At 51.4% G+C, this 27,567-nt stretch overlaps 7 protein-coding genes across 7 annotated transcripts; 4 read left to right on the top strand and 3 right to left on the bottom strand.

Moving 5' to 3' along the window:
- Nucleotides 1-909: 909 nt before the first annotated feature.
- JN550_000190 (uncharacterized protein) lies at nucleotides 910-4,553 on the top strand (the record flags this gene model as incomplete). Its single annotated transcript, XM_049313147.1, has 5 exons — nucleotides 910-1,925; nucleotides 1,981-2,447; nucleotides 2,501-2,794; nucleotides 2,854-3,176; nucleotides 3,240-4,553. The coding sequence occupies 5 exons, from the start codon at nucleotides 910-912 to the stop codon at nucleotides 4,551-4,553; spliced, it is 3,414 nt and encodes a 1,137-aa protein (XP_049177479.1).
- Nucleotides 4,554-4,761: 208 nt separating this feature from the next.
- On the bottom strand, nucleotides 4,762-6,348 carry JN550_000189 (uncharacterized protein; the record flags this gene model as incomplete). The annotated part of the gene is made up of 1 exon (XM_049313136.1): nucleotides 4,762-6,348. The coding sequence occupies one exon, from the start codon at nucleotides 6,346-6,348 to the stop codon at nucleotides 4,762-4,764; it is 1,587 nt and encodes a 528-aa protein (XP_049177478.1).
- A 5,053-nt stretch (nucleotides 6,349-11,401) lies between these two features.
- JN550_000188 (uncharacterized protein) lies at nucleotides 11,402-12,774 on the top strand (the record flags this gene model as incomplete). Its single annotated transcript, XM_049313125.1, has 2 exons — nucleotides 11,402-11,530; nucleotides 11,581-12,774. The coding sequence occupies 2 exons, from the start codon at nucleotides 11,402-11,404 to the stop codon at nucleotides 12,772-12,774; spliced, it is 1,323 nt and encodes a 440-aa protein (XP_049177477.1).
- Nucleotides 12,775-14,572: 1,798 nt separating this feature from the next.
- Nucleotides 14,573-16,021, top strand: JN550_000187 (uncharacterized protein; the record flags this gene model as incomplete). The annotated part of the gene is made up of 3 exons (XM_049313113.1): nucleotides 14,573-15,320; nucleotides 15,377-15,503; nucleotides 15,559-16,021. The coding sequence occupies 3 exons, from the start codon at nucleotides 14,573-14,575 to the stop codon at nucleotides 16,019-16,021; spliced, it is 1,338 nt and encodes a 445-aa protein (XP_049177476.1).
- Nucleotides 16,022-17,621: 1,600 nt separating this feature from the next.
- JN550_000186 (uncharacterized protein) lies at nucleotides 17,622-21,311 on the bottom strand (the record flags this gene model as incomplete). Its single annotated transcript, XM_049313102.1, has 2 exons — nucleotides 17,622-18,665; nucleotides 18,717-21,311. 2 exons carry the CDS (start codon nucleotides 21,309-21,311, stop codon nucleotides 17,622-17,624), a joined length of 3,639 nt encoding a protein of 1,212 aa, XP_049177475.1.
- A 2,674-nt stretch (nucleotides 21,312-23,985) lies between these two features.
- Nucleotides 23,986-25,454, bottom strand: JN550_000185 (uncharacterized protein; the record flags this gene model as incomplete). Its single annotated transcript, XM_049313091.1, has 2 exons — nucleotides 23,986-25,196; nucleotides 25,247-25,454. The coding sequence occupies 2 exons, from the start codon at nucleotides 25,452-25,454 to the stop codon at nucleotides 23,986-23,988; spliced, it is 1,419 nt and encodes a 472-aa protein (XP_049177474.1).
- Nucleotides 25,455-26,470: 1,016 nt separating this feature from the next.
- On the top strand, nucleotides 26,471-27,469 carry JN550_000184 (uncharacterized protein; the record flags this gene model as incomplete). Its single annotated transcript, XM_049313080.1, has 1 exon — nucleotides 26,471-27,469. One exon carries the CDS (start codon nucleotides 26,471-26,473, stop codon nucleotides 27,467-27,469), a length of 999 nt encoding a protein of 332 aa, XP_049177473.1.
- Nucleotides 27,470-27,567: the final 98 nt, after the last annotated feature.

Raw genomic sequence — 27,567 nt, 5'->3', positions numbered from 1 at the left:
GTAAGAGCCCACAAAGTCTATGGTCGTACCAACTCGCGAGGCCTGAGGTGAAGCAAGCCTGTCCATATACTACTACTGTTTGTTAATCTTGACGTTGCATTCGCTGCACTAACGTTGATTGATCCAGCGTGAGGGTCGTGCACTCTTTAGTCCCAGATAACCAACTCTATGACGTCGTTAGCCCAGCAACTCCACTTTGGAACTTCGACATGAAGCTCTCACGAACCTCAATCCTCACGCCATCTGCTCTGCAGATAGAATAAGGCACTGCGATTTAGGTTACGGGGACTACTGCTGCATGTTAGATTCACTGCGTAAGAATCAAGATCCCACAGTCGAGACAATCGCTTCTTATTGGTCATTGCTGTTCGCTCGTCGTCCAAGTCCAAGCAGCCCCTCCACGCTCTCATTGGATGGTTCACCAAGGAAAACCGGTTCTCAGCACTCATCCTGGCCGATCACACAGAGCAACGCATGTAGTCTCGTTTACCTTGGTGGTAGCTTATCTCAACATCAGCCATTCGGCAGCGTGGGAATTTTCGTCGCCCAGAACCTCCCAGCATCGCCGTCGACGCATTTCCGACCAGCGCGGGCGGGTAACGTGTTGAGACACTAGTGAACGCATCCCACAGGGACATTCCATTTACTTGATACCCAGTGGAAGAGCTGAGTACAAGCGTTGCGATAGAGGCCCAGGGTCGATTCTTCACTTTTCGTATGCATGATACCATTTAGCTTCGTATCGTTCGATGTGGACCAAGAGGTGAGACTGTCTCTTTGAGACCGATCATCTGCTTTACCAACCCACACTGTCAAATGGAACCCAAAAATGCGGCTCAACAAATCTTCGAAGGAAAGGGAACGTCCAAGGCGCAAAGACGTTCATCCTTCTCGCCAATTAGGGCACCTATGAGGGCTCTTAGGAGCCTGAGCATCAGTTCTCAGACGTCACAGTTGTCCAATGCCTCAGACACCGATCTCGCCTCACCTTTGTCGGAAAGGCGCAGGTCAACTCTTCGCAAACTCAACCCATACGGAAAAGGAAAGGAGGATCTTGTCCGGCGACCTTCCAAGGCATCTTCTGAGGATTACAATGAGTGTACATCTAATTCTACGAGACCTACGACTCCATCGGGAAGCGGCAGCCAAGGAACAAGCATCTCTGGTGACGCTAGCACTATTCTCAAGTCTGGCCCTCTGCAGGAAGAAACATCCCTCCTCAAGAACAAGCGCGAATACGTCGTCCTGACACCGGTCGGGCTTTACAAGTTCAAGAATCGATCTGCTGCTACGGAACAGTTCCCCCAGGTCTCAGTGCCAACCAGTGCTATCGAGGCTCTGTCGCCGGTGAATTCTGTGGCTTCTTTCAAGGACCTCGGTGCCGGGGCTGAAGTCCACATACCACTAGAGAAAGTGGTTTCAGTTTTCAGAGATGAGGGGACCAAGCCGTGCTTCGGCATTGAAGTATGGTGGAAGGACTCCAGCCCAGCATCAGCTTTCACGAGCATAGAGCTTAATTTTGCTCTTCCGGGTGACCGAGACGACTGGTTGAAGGAAATTCAGCATGCTGTGAAACAGAGAATGAGAGTAACCTTGGAAGAAAGGACGCCGTCGGATGTGGAGATCGATTTGGTTCAGATTCTTGAAGCCAAATACCCGCAACAGGGTGCTCATCTGGACATTTTCCCCGTCGTACCACGCAGGCCATACACACGCCTAATGGTGAATTCGGGAGAGGTCAAGAGAGGCTGGAGGGAAGGTTCGTCATTCTACTTGGCCTTTAGCAAAAACACGTGTCTCTTGGCCCAATTCACACGCTCCCCATCCGGCCAAAGGATCAATCCCAGCATTGTTCAGTTTGGACTCGCTGCACTCTCAAAAGTCAGCGCCAGTCGTAACGACGAGCGGTTTGATCTCATCTTTCGGTAAGTGAAATTCCTGTCTTCTCTTCTGGAGGAGCACTAAGCTGAATTGTTCTAGCCTACCCCTTGACAGACCTAGCAAGCTTGAACTCTCTAGTCGGCACCAGAGGAACGTTTTATCCCGTTTCTTTAGGGCAGATACCTTCTTGAAACCTGCCTGGCCGCTGTGGACACGCCGCGAGATATTCGTCATCGAGGGCGAATCACAGAAGATACCGCTCCCGGAAGGTGATGATTACGGCGGGTTCAAGAGAACCCTTGAGGCATTCCTCGAGGCATATCACTCTGCATCAGTAGAGTGGAAGGTTAACTGGAGAGATGTGAAGCATGCACCTGAGTTCCAGCTGCTACCTCCGCCAAGCGGTAAAGAGTACACCGCTTATCAGCTACTGGCTGTTTTCCGAGCTTTACGGTTCAATGATTTCTTCAAGTCTCTGTCCTTCCGCGGCGTCAGTTTTGAAGCACTCTCACACGTTTTTGATAATACATACCGCTTTGAGCCGACAGTATGGCTCTCGCGGACAGGTGAGGTCGGATCGAACATGGATAGCTACGATGGAACGCTAACAGAAGTCTAGGGAAACGAAGCTTGACGCGTGATGAGTTCGAAGTCGCAGAGAAGTCCTCCATCCTGTTCCAGGAGGTTGTGGCCATGTTGTTGGGGTCTGAATCGATAAGGCATGTGGACTTTAGTGACGTTCTGCCAAAAGCATCCAGACGACCAACAACAGAAGTCTCAACCCCTTCCCTTATCTTTCAAGGCTGCGATATCGTACCACCAATCATTTTACTTGTGAGATCGCTACAGACACGGTGCAAATCGGTAGTCCTCAACGGGAATGCACTGGATGCCACTGATATCTCAGAGTTGTGTAAGTGAACCGTAAAGAGTTGTATTACTTGAGATATCATGGATCTGACATGCGAACAGATCAAACATTCCAGAGCCACCCGGACTGTATGAAGGGTCTGAGTTTTTCTCGTTGCCAGCTTGACGAAATGGCGAACATAACTCTTTGGGAAGGTATTCATGAGCAGCGACATAGCCTAGAAACACTCGAACTCTCAAACAATCTCAGCTGTCTCGAGGCAGGTCGAGTGTCTCAGACTCTCAGGGAATCGAGTAAGCTACGCCGGCTAGATATGGCATACTGTCTAAAGGGACACATGGATGGCCCACTCTTCCGTCCTTGGAATACATCCCCATACAGTGACGCATGGAGGCTCGAGGAGGTCAATCTCTCGGGCTGGAAGGTGAGCAAAACCGTGTTATTGAACGGATCCGTACGAAGACCCCGTGCTAATCTGTCTCTTAAGATCAATTTCGATACCATCACTGCGTTCCTACGGTACATGGAGTCAGAAGAGTCCAATTCACTCAGACAACTTGCTCTTAACCACTGTGGGATATCCGGGGAAGTTGCAACGGCGATCTTTTGCCGAATAGGCAAAGGCCGCGATATACATCTGCATTTAAACAGCAACCCACTTGAGGATGGGTCCACCGACTGGATTGACCTTATCCATGGTAATGAGGCTCCTAAAAGGCTACATCTCGATATGATCCAATTTAGACACGAGTCTAACTTCAACAAACTTTTGACAGCACTCTCACACAATTCAACGATTGAGTATCTGAGTCTAGTGGGTACAGGTCCACCCGATCGTGCCACACCAGCCACCTCGGAGCTCTTATCCAAGTTCCTTGAGAGTAACACAACTTTGCAATTCCTGGATTTATCTGGTTACAGTGGTAAGCTTGAGGATGCTCATCTCGGCTGGGGCTTGTCTGGCGCACTAGGCGGGCTCAAACAGAATAGCACGCTGCGCCAGCTGCGTATCCGCAACCACGACATCGGCGCCGCTGAGGACATTACTGAGCTTTGTCGCGTGATTGCGGCAAACAGCAGCCTTGCAATGCTCGACATTCAGAGCAACAATTTCGATCATCATCAGTTTTCGAAGCTTGTCCATGCCTTGAGCCACAATGGCCACATCGTGTCCTTTCCCATCTCGCAAACTGATCGCGATTACGCTTTAGAGAAAGAGAGACAGCTATTTAGGAAGCAGTTGAAGAAGGCACCGCACAAAGCTCTTTCGAAGTCAGAGGAAGCCCGTCTGGATGGCTTACTCAAATGGCTAAGGGACCATTGGGATACAGAGGTGAAAAAGGCGACCGAGACTTTGAAACGGAACAGAGACTACCTCACAAATCAGATGCTAGATTTGGACGCCGAATGTTGGAAGGCGTGGGAAGATGATAGTCTACCAGCCTCATTGAGATCCAGCCTCAGTGTTCGTCAACGAGGGAAGGGGACGGAAACAACAAGATCATCTGCGGCACTACAATCCGGTCTCTTCGATACTGACACCGCTGAATCTCCTACCCAGCCAGGGGTTCCTGGCCGCCATTTCAGCTATGCAGAGTCCAATATGAAGACTTACACAATTGAGGAGGAGTCTTCCACATCGGACTCTACCCCTTCTCCCGCCATCGAGAGTCCCGATAGCGACGCAACACCGGTCGAAGAGGGTCGTAGGGCTATACTACCAAGGACAAACCCAATGGAAGGTCAGCAAATCCTCGGTGGTGCCAGAACAGGCAGTTTTACGATGAACATGATGGGATAGAAAGTGGGGCATTGGTATAGAATTGAGTAGAAACAACATGGTTTGGTAAAGCATCGGAGTTTGGTATTTTGCAACTTAGAGATACCCCCTTCAGCAACATAGGGATAGTTTTCAATGGCTTATTGAATATATTTCATCTTGACTGGAAATATGATGCATTATAGTCCGCCTTGGCTTCTTGTGCAAACCCTTCCCCCTACGACGCGGTTCATGCATGAATGTGCACCTGCAGGACATCTGTACGACGCACCACAACCATTAACTTGCTCCCAGACTCATAATTTCGAGAAAATCGAATGTTAACATTTCGCCTCCGTGATATTTTGTCAGTGTCCAGATCATAAGTGAGAATCTCATCGATAATATCCTGGCCGCGTTCGTAAAGCGAATCCAAGTCTAGATGGTGCATGTTTTCGCCACCAGGCATACTATCGGTCACTCTACAGATAGCAGAATGCCCCTTGAGTCCCCACGCGACTATCACCGACTCTGTGCGAAACCTCTCGTTGTGAAAGATCAGATCCACGAGAATTCGAGTGGACGCTATCCCGGAGTGCTCTTCTGCCAGCCTTAGGGACCTCCATCTGTCAAAGTCGTCATGAAACTTCAAGTCAGGCTGCAGTTTCTCTCGAGGTTCGCACGATGCAACGATACATTTCCTCTTGGTCCAACTTTGAACGTCTTGCAAAGGAACCCACTGCATACTGTTCGGAACTGGCAACAATCGCAGACATGGGCTGTGTAGGTCATCTGCAGTTGCCAGGAGAAAGTATCTCGTTAGTTGGCTATCGCCAAGATGGCAGTCGAGTGCCCCCTGTACGAGGAAACCGTCACTATAGTCTCGGTCCAAGACCCAGCCTGCGCCTATGATCTCTGCTTTCGCGAGCCTGGGCGAATGTATCAAGGTGATGGGCAAGGTAATATGCAACTGATTTCCCACTAGTCTTGGCGGGATATCCGAGGACGGAACTTCAGTTTTCTGGCATTCCCACTGGAGGTCGAAATCCGAAGGGCTCTCTGAGAACATTCCAACGCCATATTCCCCTAGCTTTCGTTTGGTCAAGAGCCCTCCAAGGAATATTGTATGATCGTCTGTGCGTTTCAGGATCTCTTCTTGTAAGCGCGTGAACGCTCTCTTGCCTTCACCATACAGCAACGGCATGGTTATGTCGAATATCCCCAGCAAACAATACGCGAGGTCTTCTGCCCTTGTGGTGGTACGACGGGCTGCCCAAAACATTTTCTTCGCCACGGGAATCCTATCCATAGAGACTAAGTTCAACAGAACGGGACCTTCTATGCCTGTGAGGGCGGATATTGGCACCCGCAGGTCATCTTTCGTGCCTAATCGCTCCCGGCTTCTCGAGAAGAAGATTACTGTCGAGGGAGCGATTAGCTCCTGGAGCGTCCAACCCCTAGAGAACCACCGTGGCGCCTCGCGGATCGGCTGTTCGAAATCCGTCAGGTCTGAGACGTCACAAAGCCAGGCGAAGCAGACCACGGCTTCACTGTACCATCTGTACATGGAGTTGATGGCCTCTGCAAGCTCTGCGCTGGACGTCTTGTCGATACAGCAAGTATCTACCCAGGCCCAGCTAAGCCCGTAGTCTCTGGTTTCCCTGCAGCATAACTGTATCTTCTGAAACCCCTGTTTTGTCCGTGCCTTGCTCAGATCGGCTAAGTCGCTCAGCGACACCTCCTCGTCACCCCAAGTATGTGACAGTATCGCGTACAGTGGGAGCTCATTTTCAACGAACTCGTGAAGCTCAAATGAGTCGATATTGATCAGTCGCATAGTACGCACGCATGCCAAACAGATTGATACGCGTACGAATTAGGTGAGGCTGACAACATTCTGAATTTCCGAAAATTGGGGTTCCTATGCAGATACCCCTGCCGATGGAGGCATTTGCGGCTATGCTGCATTGGTCAGGACCTCTGGCCCCAAACCAATCTGAATGCTTAAAGACTGGACGAACGCAGTCCATGTCCTTCGTGAATGACATGATGCAAGTAGAATATGTCATTTCAGTCCATAACATAGTCTGACGCTAGGGTCTAGCACGTAATCTGCCATATAGCCCTGAATATAGCTATATTCCACATCAGCCAGTAGGTTCGATGTCAAAGTAGGAACGTGCATCTTATCAATGAAGTAACATTTGGGTGCATGAAGTGATGCATGCGATAGACAAGGGAGCCTTGATATAGGTTTCTATACCACCAGAACAATCAATCCTGTGATCACTACCAGTGGCCTCCTACTGCCAGTTTCTTCAAGGCTACCGAGGTGCTTCCAATTCCTTCGGAAGACGGAAAGAGAACGTTGGCTCTGGTACATGTTGCTCTAAGCTTCCAAGGCAGCTTCCAATGAGCTAACAAACTACTCTTGCGAAGATGGAGATGTCATTTCGTTCAAAGGTATCTTGAGCTATTTTGGACTGGTGCACAGAGGGATGCGACGAGTTTTGCTATAGATTGGAGCAATTCACAGCTTATAATGTGACATGATGACAGGAATATCACAAACGCGTTATGTGGTCTGGAAGGGGCGAAATTGAATGTTCAGATTCAATTTCGAGACAATAAGTCAATTGTTGACATTGTGACTAGCATGGCGAACCCAATAGTTCCGGCGGCATATCATCAGAGAGCAACGCCTGTCGATTGACTATCATCGATCCCCAACCTTGGGGCTAGCGCCAGTTCTCGACTCCTGCATCCCAGCTGACGCGTGGTCAGAATGCTCAGTTCTAAGAGATAGTTGGTTAGTATATGTGAAGCCTATGCCAGACTCAATCAGAGTGTATGTGTATTATCGAAAGATAGTGGTCAACATTGTGATGCATACTAGCAGAGCCCCTAGTCTCAAAATACTGAGGAAGACAACGTCGGCATACCTAGTAGCATCTTCAAGTCAAAGTCATCTGCAGATAAGTCACATGTACGGAGATGTTGCGAACCATCTGGTGGAAGTTTTCTTCGAGCCCCGACCATAAAACCTTAGAGGCGGATGCGCACTCACAACAACCCAGTTTGTCCTACATCATATCATGCATGCTCCTCGAGAATGGCAACAAATTTCTCCATCTTTATGCGCTTCCTGCAATCGAATACACCTCGCTGCCTCTTACCTAGTCAATGGATACAGTTCAGAACTATCACATTTCCGACCGCAATACGGTAGGATTGCTTGGCTGAACAAGCCTGGCTACGTGCCACATCTACAACAAAGCTTTACCAATACGGTGAAAATATGTGCCACCTGGGACATCGGCAATCAATAAAGCCCCAGGCGTAAGCATGCATGTGCCACTCAGCTGGATTCATGGAACCTGTTTTCGGACAGCTGTGCTACTCGATTGCTGTCGTGGCACACCGTAAGGGCATTAGACAAACATCAACAAGGTAAACAATTTGGCGTGTAGCCTGTGGGGCTACTACAGGGTTGAAGAAGACCCGTTCCACCAACAGTTGTATGTTGTAAAATATGTCATCAAATACCCAAGCCACTGGTAAGATACATCTCTCTCTCTGTCTATGTTGCCGTCATCAAGTATGCCTAAATATAGTAGCCGAGGCGTTCAAGTCCCTGGCCAGACGCGCCCCAAGATGGACTTGACCCACACTGTTCCGTGCTACTGGGCCCAACGTGGCAGTCTGATGGCATACCACACCATCTTCTTCCTGGAGAGATGAGATGAGAGCCTGCTTACCAACTGCCATGTACACGAAGGGTTGGGTCATTGCTCCATGCCGTGCTCGATCGAATCGATTGATTATGCACGCCTTTGACGAGAACCAGCTGGTATTCTACTTCGGAAATCACCCGTTCTCAATTCTGCTGAGGTGCCATGGTCCACTCCCCTAAGCCCAGCTGAATCGTGGGGCGCTCAGGCCTGTGCTGGCGCTGAGCTGAATTCCTACCAGGGACTCACGGCAACGCACCAACATTGGTCGGAGTACGGTGCCTACGGCCGATTGAGCACCTGCAATCAATGAGGCCGAGTGGATAATGGTCATGCTTGAGCCGTGAAGTTTGGTCGCTTGACTAAGCAGTTATCTTTGAAAGGTTTCCCCGGCAATGAATGAGTAGGATGGAGTATCTTTCTCGTGTCTATGAGAACTGGATCGTAGGATGATGCAAGGTAGCGCGACGCGAATGGGGCCATGGGGAGCGGCAAGGTTAAACTTGCACGGATTAAATCTAGATCACCATCTGCCGTCCGATCCCAAATACCGAGCCGAAACCATTGTCTGTGTAATAGAATGCAAATTGTGGTTCCGCCCGCAAAGATCCATCGTCGGACTGCTCCCTTTCTTGAGGTTCAGCAGGGAGCACATTTGTGACTCCTTGCTGATAATGTGGTGAGCCTCATTCGGCACCTGCAGCTCTGTCTGTAATAGATCAATTGTCGGTGCCCGACGTCCACTTCGCTTTCAGGGTCCATCCCATGAACTTGAGCGAAATTTTTCGTGGACCATGAAAACCTGGTTTTGATGCACTGGAACCACACGACGATGACAATTCAATGACAACATGTCGTCTCCGCCCACGTTCTGCGGCGCCGAAGACCAGGGAATACCGCTCCTGAGTCTGCCGAAGAGCTAGGCTTTGTGGTCTCAATAATCCGTAATAGGACGACGCCGCATGCAGGGTCGAAGCTCCCGAGTCAAGGCTTCCGGAGAAACTTGCAGCTCCCTTCGCGCTTGGGGCTCCCATTGGACGATTTGTTGCCAGAGGAAGCGCCAACACGTGCGTCGTCAGCCTCTCATAGACTTGTAACATGCGGCCACAGCGCACTGGCCTTGGCCGTTTTCGTCACACAGCCTGCCAATAGGCCGACTAATAGCGGATGCATGTCACCACTCTCTCATGGGCATACAGTGCAGCATTGCGTGCTGCGTTGAATAGGTGTTGGCGTGTTGCACGCAAACTCCATTGAGATAACGCTCTCGGGAAGATGCCCGCATTTGCGTGGATGAGACTGTAGCATGGTTCGTCTGGTATGTCACGGATGAACCTGCATCATGCACGGTCTAATGATATGTACGTTCGTCGTGATGCATCATGCATGCCCGCTGCCCATCATCGTGCTCGACGTGATAGCCCAAACTAGGTACGAATCCGCAGCTCACCAAGCACCGAAGGAGGGAAGATCTCCCTCTTCACCCAGAGCCCTCAGCCCATCTCCTGCAGTTCGTCCGTCATCATTACTTTTTCCTCTTTATTGAGAAGTGCTGATGTTATCTCGACTTCCTCATTCACGAACCAACTTTGCCGTAACTAGGTTTCTTCAGCCTTTCATCCCATCTTGCCCATCTATTTCGGAATGCCGTGGGAGGGCTGGGGCGCCAATTAACTCCGTGCACGACCTAAACCTTGCAATAAGTTAGCGGAGGCCTGAAATAGCCAATCTCAGATCAGACCAAGCCCCGTTCGCAAGATTACAGGCCATAGTGGCTTAGGACCCGTTGGTTGCGGTCCAAGCTATTGGGGCTTTAGCGTTCGCTCTGGGGGAGCTTAATATCGCCGTACCCACGCTGGTGTCAGCCGCATCCCACGATCGAAGGCTTTCAGACTGACAATCTCTCCTACAAAAGCACTACATCTTATCGTTCTTGAAGAAGAAATCTGGCGTGGCCTTGTCTCTCATTCTGGCCGCCACACTTTGGGTGTCCTTTCTCGTGCACTGCTCAGACGCACCAGAAGACCTTCTTGGCCGGGACCCCTGAACGTGCCCGGTCCTGTAAGCGCCGCCCACTTCGACGACGACCGGATCTGGTCATCTCGGCGCTTCCGACCTGACCACCACAAACACCATTGGCCATTCCGGTCCTCTTCCATCACACGGGACTGAGCAATCAAAGAAACTTCCTGTGGCATCTGTAACATGTCGCCGAACCAGGATAGGAATCTCGCATTGCTATTCTAGGGGGACTGAGACGCAGCAGGCGCGGCTAACTATCGGGCCCTGGCGTCTGCACTGGCGGGTTCAAAATATATACCTATCCTCATCCACCTGCAATCATGGAGTCGACTCCGTCTCGAGATCTTGTGGTGGATCCCACGATGACACTCTTTACTTTTTTGCTGTGAGTCTCACTCGTTTTGCACTGGTTGCGTCTTGTTTGGGCCTGGCGCTTTTCATTTGTTCAGAGGTCCTTGGTGGTTCATCTCCAATCCTTGGGTCTTAAGACAGAGTTTATTCTTTCTTTTTTCATGCAACATCCTCATTTCGGATTTCACACTTGGTTCAGCCATTGCGCACGTAACGCATAGGGCCTGTCCCAGTCACCTGGGTTGGCAGCCAACGATTCTTGCAGGCTGGGTTGCCAATTGCAGTGAAATTCCCTTCCACGGTCCACAGGGGGGCCACGCGCAGGTCAGATCTCACCCAGAAAAAAAACCCATGCTCCGACACATCTTTCCCCGTCAGCCCTGCCACGCTGGCCAGGAACAGCGCAAGGGGGAATGGTCAGATTATCGGCATCGGCAGTCATGGTACCTGACAATGCTGCATGGAATGCCCTAACATCCCTGTTACCCAGAGCATTGGGAGCAAGTGCCCCGTCAACTCCTTGCTTTTTTCTTCCTAATCCAGCTTGCGCATAGACCATGATGACAGCTGTCAGATGAATGGGATTACTTCGTATCGCTCGCTGCTCATGTTGCTTTCCGGTGATTACTGGGACAACGTGTTGCTCAGCTCCTTTCTTCTTCTGCGCAGTTCTTGATCACTCCGTCGGACATAAGGCTCACCTTTTCCATATGTAGGCGCACCCACCCATCAGTGAGCTCGGTACAACTCTTGGGTTCTTGGGACAACTTTTCCAACTGCTACAGAATGGAACGTGACGGTAGACGCGACCCGGGCCAATGGCGCGGGTGTCACACTTTTCAAGAGATCGGTAGTGGAGGCGGGATCCAGAAGCGTAGTGGAGGTCTCAAAATGGGAGAGACATATTACTACTATGTGAGTATTTTTCACCCTGGGATGGGGACGAGTTGTACTGATGATGCTAGTATGAGGTGGATGGCTCCACTGAGACACACGATCCGAGCAGGCCGAGTACAAATGTTTGTCCTTATCTTCCAGGTCAGACAGTCAACACGCTTGAGGTGCCGGTCGAATTCTCGTCGAGGTCTAGGAGCGCCTCAATGAACTCACTACATGCTACCGACTTCAAGACAATGGATCCTCGAGACAAGTTCACTACTCCGAGACCAGCTCCACCTGTTCCCGACTCATTCGGACCAAGGATACCAACATCGCATCCGATCCAATTGAGACACAAGGCATCGGCCCGTTCGTTATCGCCTTCACCAAGCTGGGCCGGTGTGGCCCGGCGCTTTTTGGGGTTGAGACCGTCCAGCCGTTCGAGTGATGGCAGTAGATCTCTCAATAGCCGAGACTCTGAGGATGTGCCTTTCGGTGCCGGCCTAGGTGCCAGGCTCGGTGAGAGCCGCAGCACCACGCCTTCCGATAGTTGCCGTTCACGCGACCTCTCTCCGGAGTCTCTTCGAAGGTTCCTCTCTGAAGACACGCCAATGCCACAATTCCTTCCGGGCCAAGCCCATAAACTCACTATACCAGACGAGATAGTAGAGGATATCGAGGACGACGACAACTTTGCTACCTCTACGGTCTCGGAGACCGCGCCTTTCACGACGCTTTCGCCTCCCCCGTTTCAGCGGAGCTTATCCTCGTCGTCGGTCAATGGCAACAACGAGTCGATGACCACGCTCGTGCCAGAGCGGCACGCAGGAGAAGTGAGCTCATCCGACACTGGTATGACAGGCCCAAAGCCAGTTGTCATGCTAGATACTTCTCGATCATACTTGTCTTTTTCCGCAACTTCATCAAGCGTTGCATCTCCTATCTCCCCTCAATTCGTCAGCTCACCCGCAAACGTCAACTTCTCATTCTTTGATGAGTCGAACGAGGATGATCTGCCTCATTCCGGTCCAAATGATGCTATGAACGGCCAGCATCGTCACCAGCCCTTTGCAGGCTATAGCCTGCCACAGCCAGCAACCAGTGGTCAGAAGTACCCTGCGACAAACAGATCAACGTGTGCGTTTGGTTACCCAGACGTCGTTACTCGGAATGAAAGTGACGTCCCGATTGGAAACACTTCGCTTCTGAGTCTGAATGGCCTGGACGCAGGTCTCAATGAGCTGACTGATGAGATCAGCTGGATTGCCAACGCTATCTGAAAGATGCGCGCGGGCGTACTGAAATGACGGACCGGTTACAACATGGAAAAGGAACAGGAGGCGGGAGCTATACCCGGCTTAGCCCCCGGAGGAACAGGATATTGGGGAAATAGGACTTGGAATCTGCATTTGCATTAGTGGCGTTCTGGGGTTATAGACGGTCTCGCGCGACATGGACACTTGTCGGGCTCGGTTGGGATCACTTTATATATACCCTTTGCATTTACATGGAGCGACTTCTTCAGGATCAATAAGCCGCCTAGTGCGCTTGTAAAAATAGTACTCGCCATTCAAATGGCTTAGCTAATGAGAGGGATTGAATCTTTCTGCAGAACATGTTCGCCTTGATAGCTCTTGTGTCCACCTCCGAGCACTCAACCGACTTAGTCACTTATCAGATCTGAACTTGCCAACAAGCCGCCACAGTCAATCATCAAGTAGGTCAACTTCTTAGACAGGTATATTTTGCAGGGCACGATGCATGTAATCCGACTTTGCATCTAGTCTGTCCAATCCACGCTTGTTTTCATCCACTAGGATCTACGCCTTCGCGAAGATCGGGAGAGCCCAAGGCGAGGTCGTCGTAGCAGAAACTGACGTATTCCACCACCGTTAAGATCTTCCCTCTAGATCAGCAATACGTCGGTTCACGTGGCCACTGTCGAAGTGACAATACTCTCTTACAAAGTCGTGGTGCTTACATATGGTCTCCTATCCCTAGTGATGAAGCTGCGCCTGACGTGACTTTTCAGTTGATTGAGCACAAGAAGCATCTCGGTTTGAGACATTGGAAGAAGCGCTGGTCGATACTCTCTGCTCGACGAATTTGTCTGTTCTTCACAGCTAGAGCTACCCTGAGATTGGTTTCAAGATTGAACTGCTCCTACCTCACCTACAATTGTAGACAGGGCAGATTGTCTCATCGTAGATACGAGAATGCAGGATGAGGCTCTAAACCACCTATACTGCAAGGCCACGTCTCAATGACAGTATGCATATTACATAAGTCGATACCAACTTCTCATCCGGTAGCATCTGCTGTGTTAGAAGGTTAAGTTTAAGGTCCCTGGTGTGGAGAACTGCAGGCTGAGATATTTAGCCTATTCGCTTACTGGCGGCCCCTGCATCATCCCAAACTGCTCAGGTGCTCGTCCTCCACTACCCTGGTATTTCGGAAGGCCAAGTCGCAGGTTCTCTTACTATTCATATGTTCCGCCCTGGGTGCCAGCCCTGCGATCGTACCAGTCAATGCCAATCACTACATTTTCAAATATGCTTTACTAGATGTAGGGTTACCATGATGCGTAGGCCAGCGCGACAGCCACGAAGGGTGCACAGAGCCAAATTACCTTGCCAATTTCTCGCAGCCCAGAAGCTGCGACAGATCTGATACGACACCATGTTGGGATTCAGTGCCCCACATTGGATCGGCCTGTATATGATGCTACATACTCCGTGTTCCCCGCGACGCTGAGCAATCCCCAGAATTAGGGACCTGCAAGTGCTGAGCGTGCTATCCGGTCAGACAGTGGGACGGTTTGGGTTGGAGAACCCTGGGGCATTGGATCGTTTGTTTCCATATTGCCCACCCCCTGGTCAAAGCAAGTTCACTTCAAACAAGAGAGGGCGATCATGTTGAAACGCGACAATTCCTTGAGCTGCGCCTTAGCTTCCGTGCCCGAAATGGTGCGGAACACCTTCAATGAAATGACTTATAACCTGGTTTGCGCTGCAAGCCATTTGCTGCGCATTCTTTACTTGACTTAATAGCATCCCCCTAGAATCCACCATCTCCAAAATGAGGTCATCACGGTTCATCCTGTGTTATCCGTATGTGGCAGCAGTGCTCGCTAAAGATCCGGTGGCTCACCTTGTCGATTACGGCGCAGCCAAATCGCAAGACCTACTAGGCGTCTGCGAAAGTCCGCTATGCTCCAACGAGCATCCAGTTGCCATACTAGAAGATCCTATTGCTGAGGATCGCGCTCAAGCAGCGGCGTTATGGCCTCATGCGACGCCTTGTGCTCGGAATGGTACCAAGGAGTTCTGCGTGTATTCTGACCCAGAATTTGCGGGAAGGGGTATTGGGATTCTTACCAGTCCAGAGCGAGCAATTGAGATTGCCAAATCAAAGGTCTTCAACGATCCGGAAGTATCGGAAGCGATTGATGAATTGAATGCCGAGGAGAGTCCACGGTGGATGGTTGCAGAGGTGCCAGGAAAGGGCATGGGCTTAATAGCGACGCAAAACCTGGAGATGGGAGACCATATCATGAGCACATCGGCGTCGGTCATGATCGATTACAGCGTCTTTTATGAGGTCACAGAAGCCCAGCTTCTTGAAATGCAGGCCGCGGCAGTGGAAAATCTGCCTAAGAGGCACAGAACGGCCTTCCTCAACCTTTCCACTCACGACCATGCTGAGAACTACCAGACACAAGTCTCAAAGGTCATTCTCACGAACGCGTTCGACATTCAAGATACCGGCCTCGTCACCAAGAAGAATGACGATGAAGAGGAGAATTTCTACACAGTTTTCCCAGAGAGTGAGTTCCTCACAAAGCGTTTTGCAAGTCGAGTGTAGATAGCTAACGTTATACAGTCTCTCGAATGAACCATGACTGCCGGCCTAACGCCGACTATCAATTTGACCCAGAGACGTATACACAGCATGTGCATGCAGTTCGCCGAATAGCGGCAGGCGAAGAGATCACCATATCATACATCGAGTAAGTCCGGCTCAGTTCCCTCTCATTGCTTGCTAGGTGTCTCATCGTTTCGTAGCCCGATACAAACACAAAAGGACCGTCTGAACCGGCTGAACAACTCGTGGCATTTTCCTTGCTCTTGTAGCGCATGCACACAGAACAAGCACTTCACGGCAGCCTCTGATGCTCGCATCCAGCAAATCCTAGAGCTTCGCAAGCAGTTGCGCAATTGGGATCCTTACTCTCAGGCGACTCCCTCCATGGCCGAGCTTCTGGTATCACTGTACGAAGAGGAGAGGTTATGGTCCAATCTCTACGAGGCCTATACGTACGCAGCCATTGAGTACAACGGGGCGGGCGACCCGTGGATGGCGACCAAGTATGCAAGGCTCGCAATTCACCACGGACTGGCCGTTGGTGGACCGAAGGATTCTGATGTCATTGAGATGACGAGCCTGGCGAAGGACCCTTGGGAACACTGGTCTTGGATGCTGAGGACTAAAAAGCGTATGAACTGGGGCGCCAAGGTAGACGAATGAGCTCACTTTGTTTGATATTAGGGCGTTATTGGAGTACGGTAGAAACACGATTATTTAGGATTTCTAGAAGTCCGAGGGTTTGGATAGCGACATCGTGATATATTGTAACGTAAGTCGACACCAGCGAAGTGTCTTAAGCCAGTCTATCGTAGGCGAATAAACCGATTGAGTGTTTTTCAAGCAATAGTAATAGACCTTTGAAGAACAGCACAATTTTCTCTATCCATGCGTTTCTCCCTTCTTTTCAGGCATGCAATACTGGTAGGTGCGAAATGTAGCAACTGATGGCTTTAGCCCCACTGGCAGCCGAGATGTCAGTACAGTCGCCATTGAAACCAGCTCTATACATGTATATAAGTCAAATATTCATAACGGTCTTTTGACTTTGGAGTCGAGATCCACCTGCAGCAACGGGCCCAGCCTCGACTCTCCACCTCATTCTCGGTGCTCTCAGCATGGGGTTACACTGGTGGCTGACATATAAACCATCCGTAATTACCCCAGCGAATCTACGCTCGCGCTGACCAAGTCCTGCATATGCACCCACCCGCGTGTGGTGCATATCGACAACTCACCCACCCACCCACCAAATCCGGCCCGTAGCACAGGGTGGCGAAGCTGACATCTCTGCGAGGTGTGGGCAAAGCCTCGCAACGACGCTCCGTGAGAAGTCTTCAAACCAGTCTCACGCTTCGTCATTTTCGCCGTGCCTTCGGAACAAGCAGTGATCTGGTGACCTGGCGATATTGACATACTACGAAGTTGGAAGAGCGCGGTTCAAAGGATCAAAATTGGTACTTGCGAACCTGCGATGAAGCCCCTCGTCCCCCTTCTCGTGCTGCTCAGCCTCGCGGGGCCGATCGAGGGCGTTTACTGCGACGGCAAAGCCAAAGACTTGGACTGGTGCTGGTGAGTTCGTTTCGCTAGCTATCGGGCACCCGGCATCTCTGCCTTTCCTTCAAGACTTCGTCTCCTCTAATGGCTCTGAGCGTTATGTGCCCGGGTCCTCCCCTCCGTGATGGGTTCAGGAGGTGGCTGACTATCGAAACACACAGGAACCACCTCATATATGGACAATGCCACGACAACAAGCTCGTGCGCAGCGGCGAGTGCGACTACAAGAAGAACCAGACGTGCAGCGACTCGAGCGGCGGAGGAACCCAATGCGTGAACAAACAATGATTAGCGCAATCTCCACGAACACTGGGAGTCATGGGTTATGGTGACGTGTGGAACGTGTAGGCTTAGCACTGCTAGACGTGGTACACAAGGGAGGTATTGCTGGACTCTTTCGAAGGTTTAATGGTTGAGGGTGGCGAGTGGGATGGTGTGCTTGATTGCAATAATGTCCAAATCACACGGTATGGGGTTCTGTCACTCGATATATAATGGCATACGATTTCTTGATATGATATCTTTCTCTTATCAAGGTATTTTCAACTCTACCGTTATCACGGTCTATAGTGTATACAGTCAACTTTGATAGCATTTGTGGAATACTAACTGAACCCTGCCGACCGAGGTCTTCTTGATATCCATTCCTTGACCACAACGCCCGTAATCATGCAAAGCTTGGATGGAGATGGTACAACTGACGACTCTACTCCTCGTCGTCATCGTCGGCAGCATCGGCCATGCTAGTGTCTACGGCCGGTGCCTCTTCATCTTCTGCTCCAGACTTATCGGCGCCAGGCTCTGCGCCTCCGTCATCCTCGTCCTCGTCACTGTCATCGAGGACTCTCCCACGTTGCCGGGCACGGCGTCTGGAAGTGCCTGCTGCCTCCTCGTCCTCGTCCACTCCACCAGCACCGTTATCGACCTCCATGCGATCCTCGTCGTCACTGCCAGCCTTTGATCGGTCGCCAGCATCAGAGCGACCCGAATCGCTGCCGATGGCGCGCTCAGCTCGCTCCAAGGCATCATCGTTGTCCGATTCGTCGCTGTCGACAATGATTTCGGCTGACTTGTACTTGCCGCTTGGTTTGGTCTCTTTCTTGGTGAGACGGCGCTTCTTCTTGGGCTGCTCCTCTTCTGAGCCAGACTCATCGTCGTCCTCACCCTTCTTCTTTCTGGGGCGACTCTTGGGCTTGCCTTCAACCCTCGGTCTGCTCTTCTTCTTCCGCTTCACCTTTTCGCCAGTCTCACTGTCAGTGGTCATCTCGGCTTCCTGGCGAGCCTTCTCCTCCTCGATACGCTGCTTCGTCAGTTCGGCATCCTTGGCAGCAATCTCTTCACGCTGCTTGCGAATCTTTTCTTGACGTTCACGTTCGATGGCTAAAGCCTTTTCACGCTGCTCTTCGCGACGCTTCATCTCTGCTTGGCGCATCTCCATTGCTGCCTGTAGCTTCTCTTTGTTTTTCTCCTCGTACTCTTTCTGCTCCTCAATCTTCCTGGAGAGCTGGTTGCGCTGCGTCTTTGCAAAGCTCGCTCGCTGTTCCAGGTCTGACTTGGGATAAGGAGGCTGAGGGTGAGCAGCAATCTCCTCAAGAGATTTGATGGCTGCCTCCAACTCCTCCAGAGCATCCTGCAACTGGAAAGATGTCCGTTGTGCTTCAGGGACATTGGAGATTGCTTGCACCTGCTGAATTTGCACAAATGCAACGTTGAACTTGAAATGGACCTGATCTGGAGCAATTTCCAAGGCCTAATCATACTGGTCAGCGACGTCATTTCGTGGATAGGACAAATTCTTTACCTTTTTGGCATAATCGAGGGCAGTCCTGTAGGCGTCCATGTCCTTTTCATGTCTCGCCTTGTTTAACCAAGTTCGCCCGAGGCATGCCAAGATGCCCGTATCATTAGTCTTGCTTTCCTTTGACAATGCAATCTCGTAGCTCTCAATGGCTTTCGAGAATTGACGGAGTTCGGCGTAGATATGGCCCAGGTTGACGAAGACGAGGGAATCTTTCACTGTGTCGCGGATCTTGAGGAAGATCGGCAATGCAGACTTCAAGTCCTTCTTGTCCTCGATAAGAGAGATTGCAATACCTTGCGCAGCGTAAGCGTTCTTAGGGTCTAGCTGCAGGGCTTTCTCGAAGAACTCCACAGCGCGGCTGTACATGGCAGATCGTTTCTGCTTCTCGTGGTCCGTCTCTCGGCGCATCTCGCGGGCCGCCATCATGTAAAGATTGCCCATGCCTACCAACGCGTATCGATCGTGCTTGTCATACTGTTGGAGGGTGTGCTTGTAGTGTCGCAGCTCTGGGTCCTCGTTCACATTGGCAGGTCGTTTCCTAGACTGAACCTTGCCCAAATACCAACCATAGAGGGCTCTAACATCTAGGTCGGATGGGCTCTCCTGGTAGAGCTTGGCAACAGCGTCGGGGCCCTCCTTGTTAGGGTTTCGGCGCAGCTTGATGTAAGCAAGTCGAGCCTGGGCATCAGTGTAATCGCTGTGTCGCGCGGTCAATCGTTCATACACCTCGACTGCCCCGTCCGTGAGGCCTTGAGCCTCGTAGCTCCGGCCAAGGTTGAAACTGATGGTGGTAACCAATGCATCGGTGTCCATGTCTTGGTCCTTCTCCCCGATTTGCATGCAGGCTCCCAATGCGGCCTCGAACATCTCGCTCGCAGTGCTATGCTTTTCAGCTTGCGAGTAAAAACACCCGATATTGTTAAGAAGTTGGGGCGGAAGATTCTTGCGTAGGGCACTGCGCATAGCCGATTCATCCTCGGCATCTGATGGGCGGCCAGAGGGTGGTATTCGGTCTAGTTCAAGCTGCTCCACCTGCTGTAGGCACTCAAGAGCCTTTGCGGGCTGGTCATTCTCGTACAATCGAGCAAGGTTCAGTAGCACCGAGGCATCCGGCAGCTGGCTCTTCTTCGGGTCCTTCCAGATTGCACGAACGTTTTCGAGGTACTGAATAGCCTTGGCCATTTCCGTGGTCTTGTCCTCCTTGACGGCGGCATACTGGTTCATGAAAACTTCCTCGGCATACAGGGTACCGAGAAGAACCATTGCTTCATAGTTCTTGGACTGTTGGATCATCTTCTCTAGGCGTAGCTTGGCCTCGCCAAGATCATTGTTCAACACGGACAGCTGTGCAACACCAAATTTAGCGGGAAGATATCCTCTGTCGATGCCTCCTCTAGCCTCGTCGGCACGGCGGTAGTAGTCGGTGGCTTTCTCGACGTTGCCCTCGACATGCTCCTTCCGCGCAAGTAGGTACCAACTGTCACTGGCGACGTTGTTGACATCGGTATATTGAAGGGCCTTGTTGGCAAGTGACTCAACATTTGACAACTGCTTTCGGGATAAGAAATAACCGGCAAAAGTAGCGCAAGTCAGCGGCTGGTTCTTGTCCATCTTGAAAGACTTTTGTGTAAACTCGGTCATGGCCTTCTTGTAAAGACGGATGAAGTCGGGGCTATTTGTTGGCACCTTTGCGCTGGAGTCGAGGTAGTAGAGGCCGAGCAGGATGTTGGCAATTTTGGACTCGGGATTGAGCTCCAAACTTCGCTCCCAGGCCTGCTTGGCGTCATCTTTGAAGCCGAGCTGCCAGAAACAAGCTCCGATACCAATGCGGGGATCTGGATCGACCATATCTGGCATCTTGCGCAGGACGTCCTGGTATAGCGAGCAGGCTTCGGGATATTTCCCTAGAGAGAATAACGCTCTTGCCTTGCCCATCAGGGCCAGCACGTTCTTGCCATGGGACACGCGAATCGCATCCTCGAAGCACTTCAGCGCATTACGTAGAAGATCTGCCTTCTCGGGATCGATGCTGCTGGGGCCCGCGGCCTTGGATGGCGACACGAGGGAAGCCCGGAGAAGGTAGATGACGCCGCGCGCGAGGAACAGCGGAGGGAAGGCCGGGTTGATGCGGAGAGCTTCATTGAGGGACTGGGTCGCCTGGTTCAGATAGTACTCCTTGGTCTTGGTCTCGGAGGCCAGGGCGCCATCAGAGGGAACACGCGGTGCCTCGCGACTCTTCCAGAGGTACATCCAGCAAAGACCGCAAACCATGCTCAGCTTCTCCTTGGGGTTGTTGGTGGCCATGGCGCTGCCGCCGCGGATGAGCATCTCAATGGCATGGTCGATGTTGTTCTGTTTGGCATAGGCGATGGCCACCGTCATCCAGTAGGTGCGGGCAACGTGCTCGTTCTCGAATAGGGTACACAGCTCGGTCGGGTCGTCGCCCAGTTCCTCGAGGTTGAGTTCCACGACCTCATCCTCCTGGTCGCCGGAGAAGGGCACATCGAGGTTCTGAGGGATGTCGGAGAAGCGCTTGCTGACGTAGGCGCCGTTGGCACCACCGCCATTGATGTGACCGTTGTGAACAGCCGCCATGTTGGGGGTTGTCGACCGGTAGTGACAATGGTTGGGCGGGCACGTCGGTTGCGACGCGCGGAGTGGCTCGAGGTGGCAGGCAGCCGAGGTAGGTAGGTAGGAGTTAGGAAGTAGGAAGTGAGGAAGCAAAGGTCGGTGGTCTTGGTCAAAACCCAGCAGTCATTTCCAAGTGCTCGACCACCGCGGGGTGATGGAAGCGACACCCTGAGCAATTGTGATGCGATGCGCCGTGGTGCACGATGATGAGACGCGAGGCTTGAGATGCCTTTGTACACGATGGGGAGCTTGGATGAGGCTGAAGGCCTGGCATCTCAGCATCTCAAAAATCCACAGGCCCCTGTCAACGAGCTCGAACTAAAGTCAACGTGGGCTGGGAGGCACTCTCTGCCACTGCGCGCCACACGGTCTAATCCCTGTCCGGGCTAGCGCCATCGAGTCGAGCCCACGGCTTTCTGCTTCTCCAGCCAAGGCATTCTTTTCTCGACCTCTCTATGTGCACCTGAAAGCGCCGTCCATTGGCCGTCGCCTTCTGTTTTCCCGTGGAAGGCACATATTGGGCCCGAGAAGGCATACGTTGCTGAGGTGCGGCGGCTGAAGCATCCGATGGCCAGCACTTAACACACGGAGTACGACCAACATTCCCAAGACAGCTGCCACTAATAATGGAAGACAGAGGAGGTTGCGCAGCGGAACTCGGTTGTAGCCCCATATCTTCAATCGATAGGTTCTAGGCAGATATAAACCTGGGTTGACATAATCTACGTCGCAAGTTACATGACCCGGAGATGAATACACGACGTCTGCATTCGCAGCTCTCGACTATCGTCCCGAAACATATTGCGACAGCGACGATTCATCATGATTCGTTACTCGCCTAGATATGATTGGACACCACCGCTTCCCGGAACAGTGTTCCTTTGATGTGGCCTCAGCTGCAAGAGACAAGACTCAGCGGATGATACTGTGGCACATACCGAGAGTCACTGAGGTCAGTCACCCTTGGAGACTCCGACAATTCAGCCTTTGGATTTCAGTTGAGGCTTTGAGTTGAAACTCTGACGAATCCCATCTTAGGTGGTTCAGACACAGAACAAGTCACGATGGTACTCTCTTGCATGTGGATATCGTCGTGGCACCTGGGGCAGTGTTATGGCCACGGCTGTTCCCACCACGTCTGAGTTTAGACGCGCGACAAGGGAGTACCTTTGTATACGTCCGTTTGATCGCAGTCGTAACATATGAAGCCCAAATGGGAGACATGGATGGCCAGCAAAAAGATTGTCGGAGGGCGTCTTCATTCATCTTTTACAGATGACACAATGCTTGCGGTGAAGGTGGATCGAACACCTGACCTCCAGATATCGAGACGGAAGTGTGACTTCAGTCTGGCGCTCTCCCAACTGAGCTATCCCCGCTGGTAGTATATCTGTTCGGCAGACAATGTCATGTTTTACTGCTCGCGATTACACGAGAGTTCGATATACAGTGTGGTCGGGCACGAGCAGAGTGGGCAATGTACGTAGACTATTAGTCACTCGCTTCATCCACCTCGCTTTCTAGAACAGTATCGTTGATAAATTATAGCTCCGCGGCCATTATTTCAGGGGGGACGTGGAGCTGTATAGTGGGCGGTGTGTTGCGTACAGATATCCGGTTGCGGCGACAGCTCCAAGTGGTATTGTCTGACGACAACCGTTGATCAGCTGAACGGCTAATTGTTGTTGTCAATTATAGAAACACAGTAGCAATTGACACATCCGTCTACCTATTGTTATGGCTGTGGCGCACATTACTACATAAACACCTATATAGGTATCTAGATAAAGTAATAAGTACCCTGCCTTATGATCCTGACCACTAGGAGGTATCCAGGCCACAGCTAGCGTGCATGCTGCACGCCTCCTAGCACGAAGTCACTGGAAGCTCAAGACTACACATCTATCATCAGACAGTCTCGAGGCAAGTATGTATTGAAGGTGATGCCTCCAGTATCCTCTTCTTGCTTGGGTTTCTTTTCTTCTTCGTCTCCCTCCCCCTCCTCCTCACTTCCGCTCCTTCCCATGCAGGCTCTGAAAATAAATCGCATGGCAAGTTAATTCAACTAAGAAAGAGCATTCGCAGTCGTTGAGGTTTGAAGGTAAAACTAATGTCAACACACACATGACAATAATATCTCAGCAAGCCATGGCGATAGGTGAGAGTACAAGCTGCGATTAGGGTATGATTGGTAACCTCAGATGTTTAAACAACCAGCAGGTCTCCCTGCAGGGCATAGCAGGACGTAACCACTACTGCAGCACGGCGAGGCTCGGAAGGGTAGCTTGATACCTACTTTCTTGTGGCTTGGACATGTACTGCTGACTTCTTTTTTCTTTTTCATGATCACGTCCCTTTTGATTCGTGGGAGTATATGGCTCGCGATCACCAATTTGAAATACTGAATCACTGCAAATCGAGATCAAAAAGGCCCGTACACCAAGTTTGCACAAAGCCAATATACATCTATTTGGGTATCACATCATCAATACAAATGCGTTAGGAGACCTCATGAAAACCTGATCGTGTTCCTGCGGAGAGCAGGAAAGCTGACTACCTCAGTCTCCGTGCCGAGCTCGATTTTGTCATCAGGTACAACCTCTTGTTGCTTAGTCCAAACTGCTGTTTTCATGTTCATTTACCACAGAAGTACCAAGGCTAAAATCCCGTATAGCAACAGTTTCTCAGAAGGGACTGTAGAGATAGCAGCAGCGGTAGACGTTGCCGGCGCAAAGCCCGAGTCTGAGCTCGCTGTGCTGGAGCTGGTTGCAACCTGCCCGCTTGTCGTAGTAGAGAGGGGAGAATCTGCAGCAGTGAGAGCCTTCGTTGCAGCGGCTGTCGGGGTCCCCGTAGCCATCATCAGTGTCGTCAATGTCATCAAACTCCACGTGGAGGGTTCGACAATGCTCGTCCCTGAGACGACCATGGATGCAATAATACTAGACTCGGTGGAAGGCGTTGACGGTGGGGCTTGGGACGTTGGTGATGAGAAAGCGGTCGATGACGGGGCGCGGGAAGTTGGCGATGTGAAAGCGGTTCCATTCGAGTTGACCCAAGGGGCAATAACACACTGGGTCATGAGATTATTGTCCACGTACTGCCCATTGTTCTTTGAAGGTGTCAAGCTCAAGACGTACGACGTCGAGAAACTTCCGGCGGCCCAAGCAACGAAGCCAAGAAAGACATCTGAATTCTTATTGATGAATGCATTCTGTGAGCAAAAGTTCGTGAAGCAGGAACTCGCGCTTGAGGCACCGCTTTCGCTGATCAGACCTTGTCTGCCGCTGTCTCTCAAGAACTGGGCCACTTCCGTGAACGCTGCCACGTTGTCGGTAACACATTCTGCATGGGTTCCTGAATTATCCTCGTCAAGGTACTTGTGTATGTCCAGGACAAGGCCGTTGGTGGTTCCGTCAGGATTCGTAATGCCTAGAAGAGCAGCCGCCGAGCCGCTCGAAACTAGGGTTGCCGCACTATCGAAGTTGGTTCCCGGGAGAAGAATCATCTGGTTAACAGCGCCGGCATTTCTGATCGCAGTGACCACTTTCTGGCACGTCTGTGTCCAGATGCCGATGTCGAGATCATGTGGCTCGTTCATGAGCTCAAATACAACGTTGTCGTTCGCTGCGTACTTTGTTGCGAGCTGGGTCCAAAGGCTGGTAAACTGGTCGTCCGTTGGACCGCCCTGTCCAATAATTCCTCCGTTCCAGCGAGCAAAGTTGTGTATGTCAATCATGCAGTGAGCGCCGGTGTCTAAGCATGCCTGCATCAACTGATCGTATTTCGCCAGGTTGTTGGCGTTGAGCGTTGAACCTAATTGGTTGTTGACTAAGAACTGCCATGATGTTGCTACGCACATTAGCTTGAGGCATACGCGGGTTGCGAGCAATAACACGTACGGATCCTTATCATATTGAGGCCCTCACCAACGAAATGTTTCATCTGATCAGTAGCATCTCCAGCAAACTGGACTGATAAGGTTGGACATGAGCCGTCGATCTGACACCCGAAGTCTTCTCCGGCGATGGCGACGCCTAGGTATTGGACTTTCGCCAGTGCGAAGGAGGCCAGTCCCAGCAGCAAAACAACAAGTGAAATGACCGGCATTGAGAAATGAATAAAATGAGTGAAGAAGAAACGAATGTGGTGTGCTAACGAGAGGCTATTCTGCTTAGAACATTGCCAACAGCTGTGCTGGAGATGGACACGAGCAACAGGTGGAAGAAGGGAAAAGGTAGCTTAACTCAAGCGTCCCACGATGATCCATCCATAAAACTGGCTGCGTGGTGCTGAGCACCAAGGACTCTGTTCAAGGACAGTGCCCATTCGTTGACCCCCATATGCGGTGCTCCCACACTCACGCCAGCTGTGCTGATGTTGCGGCTAGGGGATCAAACGTGTAGAGTCTCAAGTTGGATCAGTGACCCAGGTTGTTGGACCAAAGAGGAGCGGCATAAAGCCAAGCTAACCCGGTTGAGACCCGACAGCTTTATTCATAACTGCCGAATGGAGCATCGACCGGTTCGCATAGTCTTGGCCCGCAGCTGTCAGAGGGCGGGATCGACGTGAGGGAATCGACAGATTGCGCGTATAGCTGCATTAGCTTTGAACACGATAGTAGTTAGTTTGTCTTCGTTCCGTGTTGATTAGCTTTGTCGCTATGGAGGTGCTTCAAGTAGTTGTGATGACGCTTAGCTGGGTGGAGTAGCTAGCTAACTTAAGACCTCGACCTTTGCCTGGCCAGTCAACAGCAAGCAGGACGAATGTAAACTTCGGGACTTGAGATCGGACAAGGAGTCTGGGGGACAACATGGCGGCCCCTTGCTCGTATATTTCCGATCATTAAGAATAATTCGGTCGAAGTCAAGAGGAGTTACATTGGTGTCATTGAGAGATGCATTCAAGACGACTGGTGTGCTGGCTCTAGGGGCGTTAAATCGGCACAGACTTTGGTGACACCGCCACAGAGCCACACTGCAGGGGCGGTTTGTGGGAGGCCAGCCGCGCCTTGCCGGCACTCGCTTACTTGGTTTGTAACATTGCCTCCAGCCTCGACAGACTGATCCATCTCTCTGTCATATGAACGATGCCCAAACGGCATTGACCTGGCCGTGATTTACGCGATGCTCCGTCCTCAGCTTGGGCGTCGTGCTCTACCCCGCATCGCATCCCGAGCAGCCCGCAATCCAAGATGCAGGTTTTCAACACAGCATGGGTATGAACACGAGCTGCCTCCTGTCCGGATCGTGCGCCCGGTTTTGTGGTCTCTCGCCGCCGTGAGCACCATATACATCGCCTGTGCAGCCTATGAGGTCAAGGGGGATGCCAAATCTTTCTCGACCCAACATGGCTGGGGCACTCGACGCACGTTAGATTCCTACGACCAGCTTCCAAAAGCGGACCACAGGGGCCACAGGGGCCGAACGCTTTCGCAGGTCTCTTATGGTTCACCTGCTGATGTGTTGAGCCTATGGAAGGGCCTCCCTGAAGCAGAGAAAATGATCGTGGGCAACATTGCCTTGAACTCATCCATATGGCTCTCTCAGCGGCTGACGTCGACACATTTCTCATTCTTCCATCACGTACCTGTCGTAGGACGTAATTATACCATGCTCACGTCCGTATTTGGACACGCGTCAGGCCTGCACCTCTTTTTCAACATGGCATGTCTGTACAATTTCGGAGGGGATGTGGCCTACAGTCGCACGTTTGAGGGCAGCGGCAGCCATTTGGCCGCCTTCTATCTTTCATCTGGTGTGGTCACTAGCTTGGCGCAGCATCTAGAGACTGTCTTTCCAAGGCGTCGGTTTGGGGCCAGTCTCGGGGCTAGCGGAGCCATCATGGCGTTTATAGGGGTGTTCGGAATGTCGAATCCGGATTCTCGCATTGGCATTATACTGCTGCCTGGTTCGCTCCCAGCGCAAGAGGCATTGGGATGGATCGCAGCTTTTGAGGCCTACGGGATGGTTTTTGGAATCCCATTCCTGCGGTGGGCCCATACAGCTCATCTGGCGGGCCTGGCGGTTGGTGCGGCTTACGTACATTTTGATGGAAAGAACCATCTATGGAAGCCGGCACGGAAGTTCGCTTTTTCCCTATTGCAAAAGCTGAACCTGATTTGAGCGTTCTGTTAGGAGTGGTATGCCAGGTACTGTATGATACGCGCCCAGCAAACATCAAAATAATACGCAGCGTGTGGAGGCAACGTGCATTACTGGAT

This window comes from Neoarthrinium moseri, assembly GCF_022829205.1.
Source record: "Neoarthrinium moseri strain CBS 164.80 chromosome Unknown scaffold1_Wmoseri_CBS_16480, whole genome shotgun sequence".
Classification (NCBI taxonomy): Eukaryota; Fungi; Ascomycota; class Sordariomycetes; order Amphisphaeriales; family Apiosporaceae; genus Neoarthrinium; species Neoarthrinium moseri.
The sequence above is the reverse complement of the archived record's forward strand: the minus strand, read 5'-3'. Positions and strand labels throughout refer to the sequence as shown.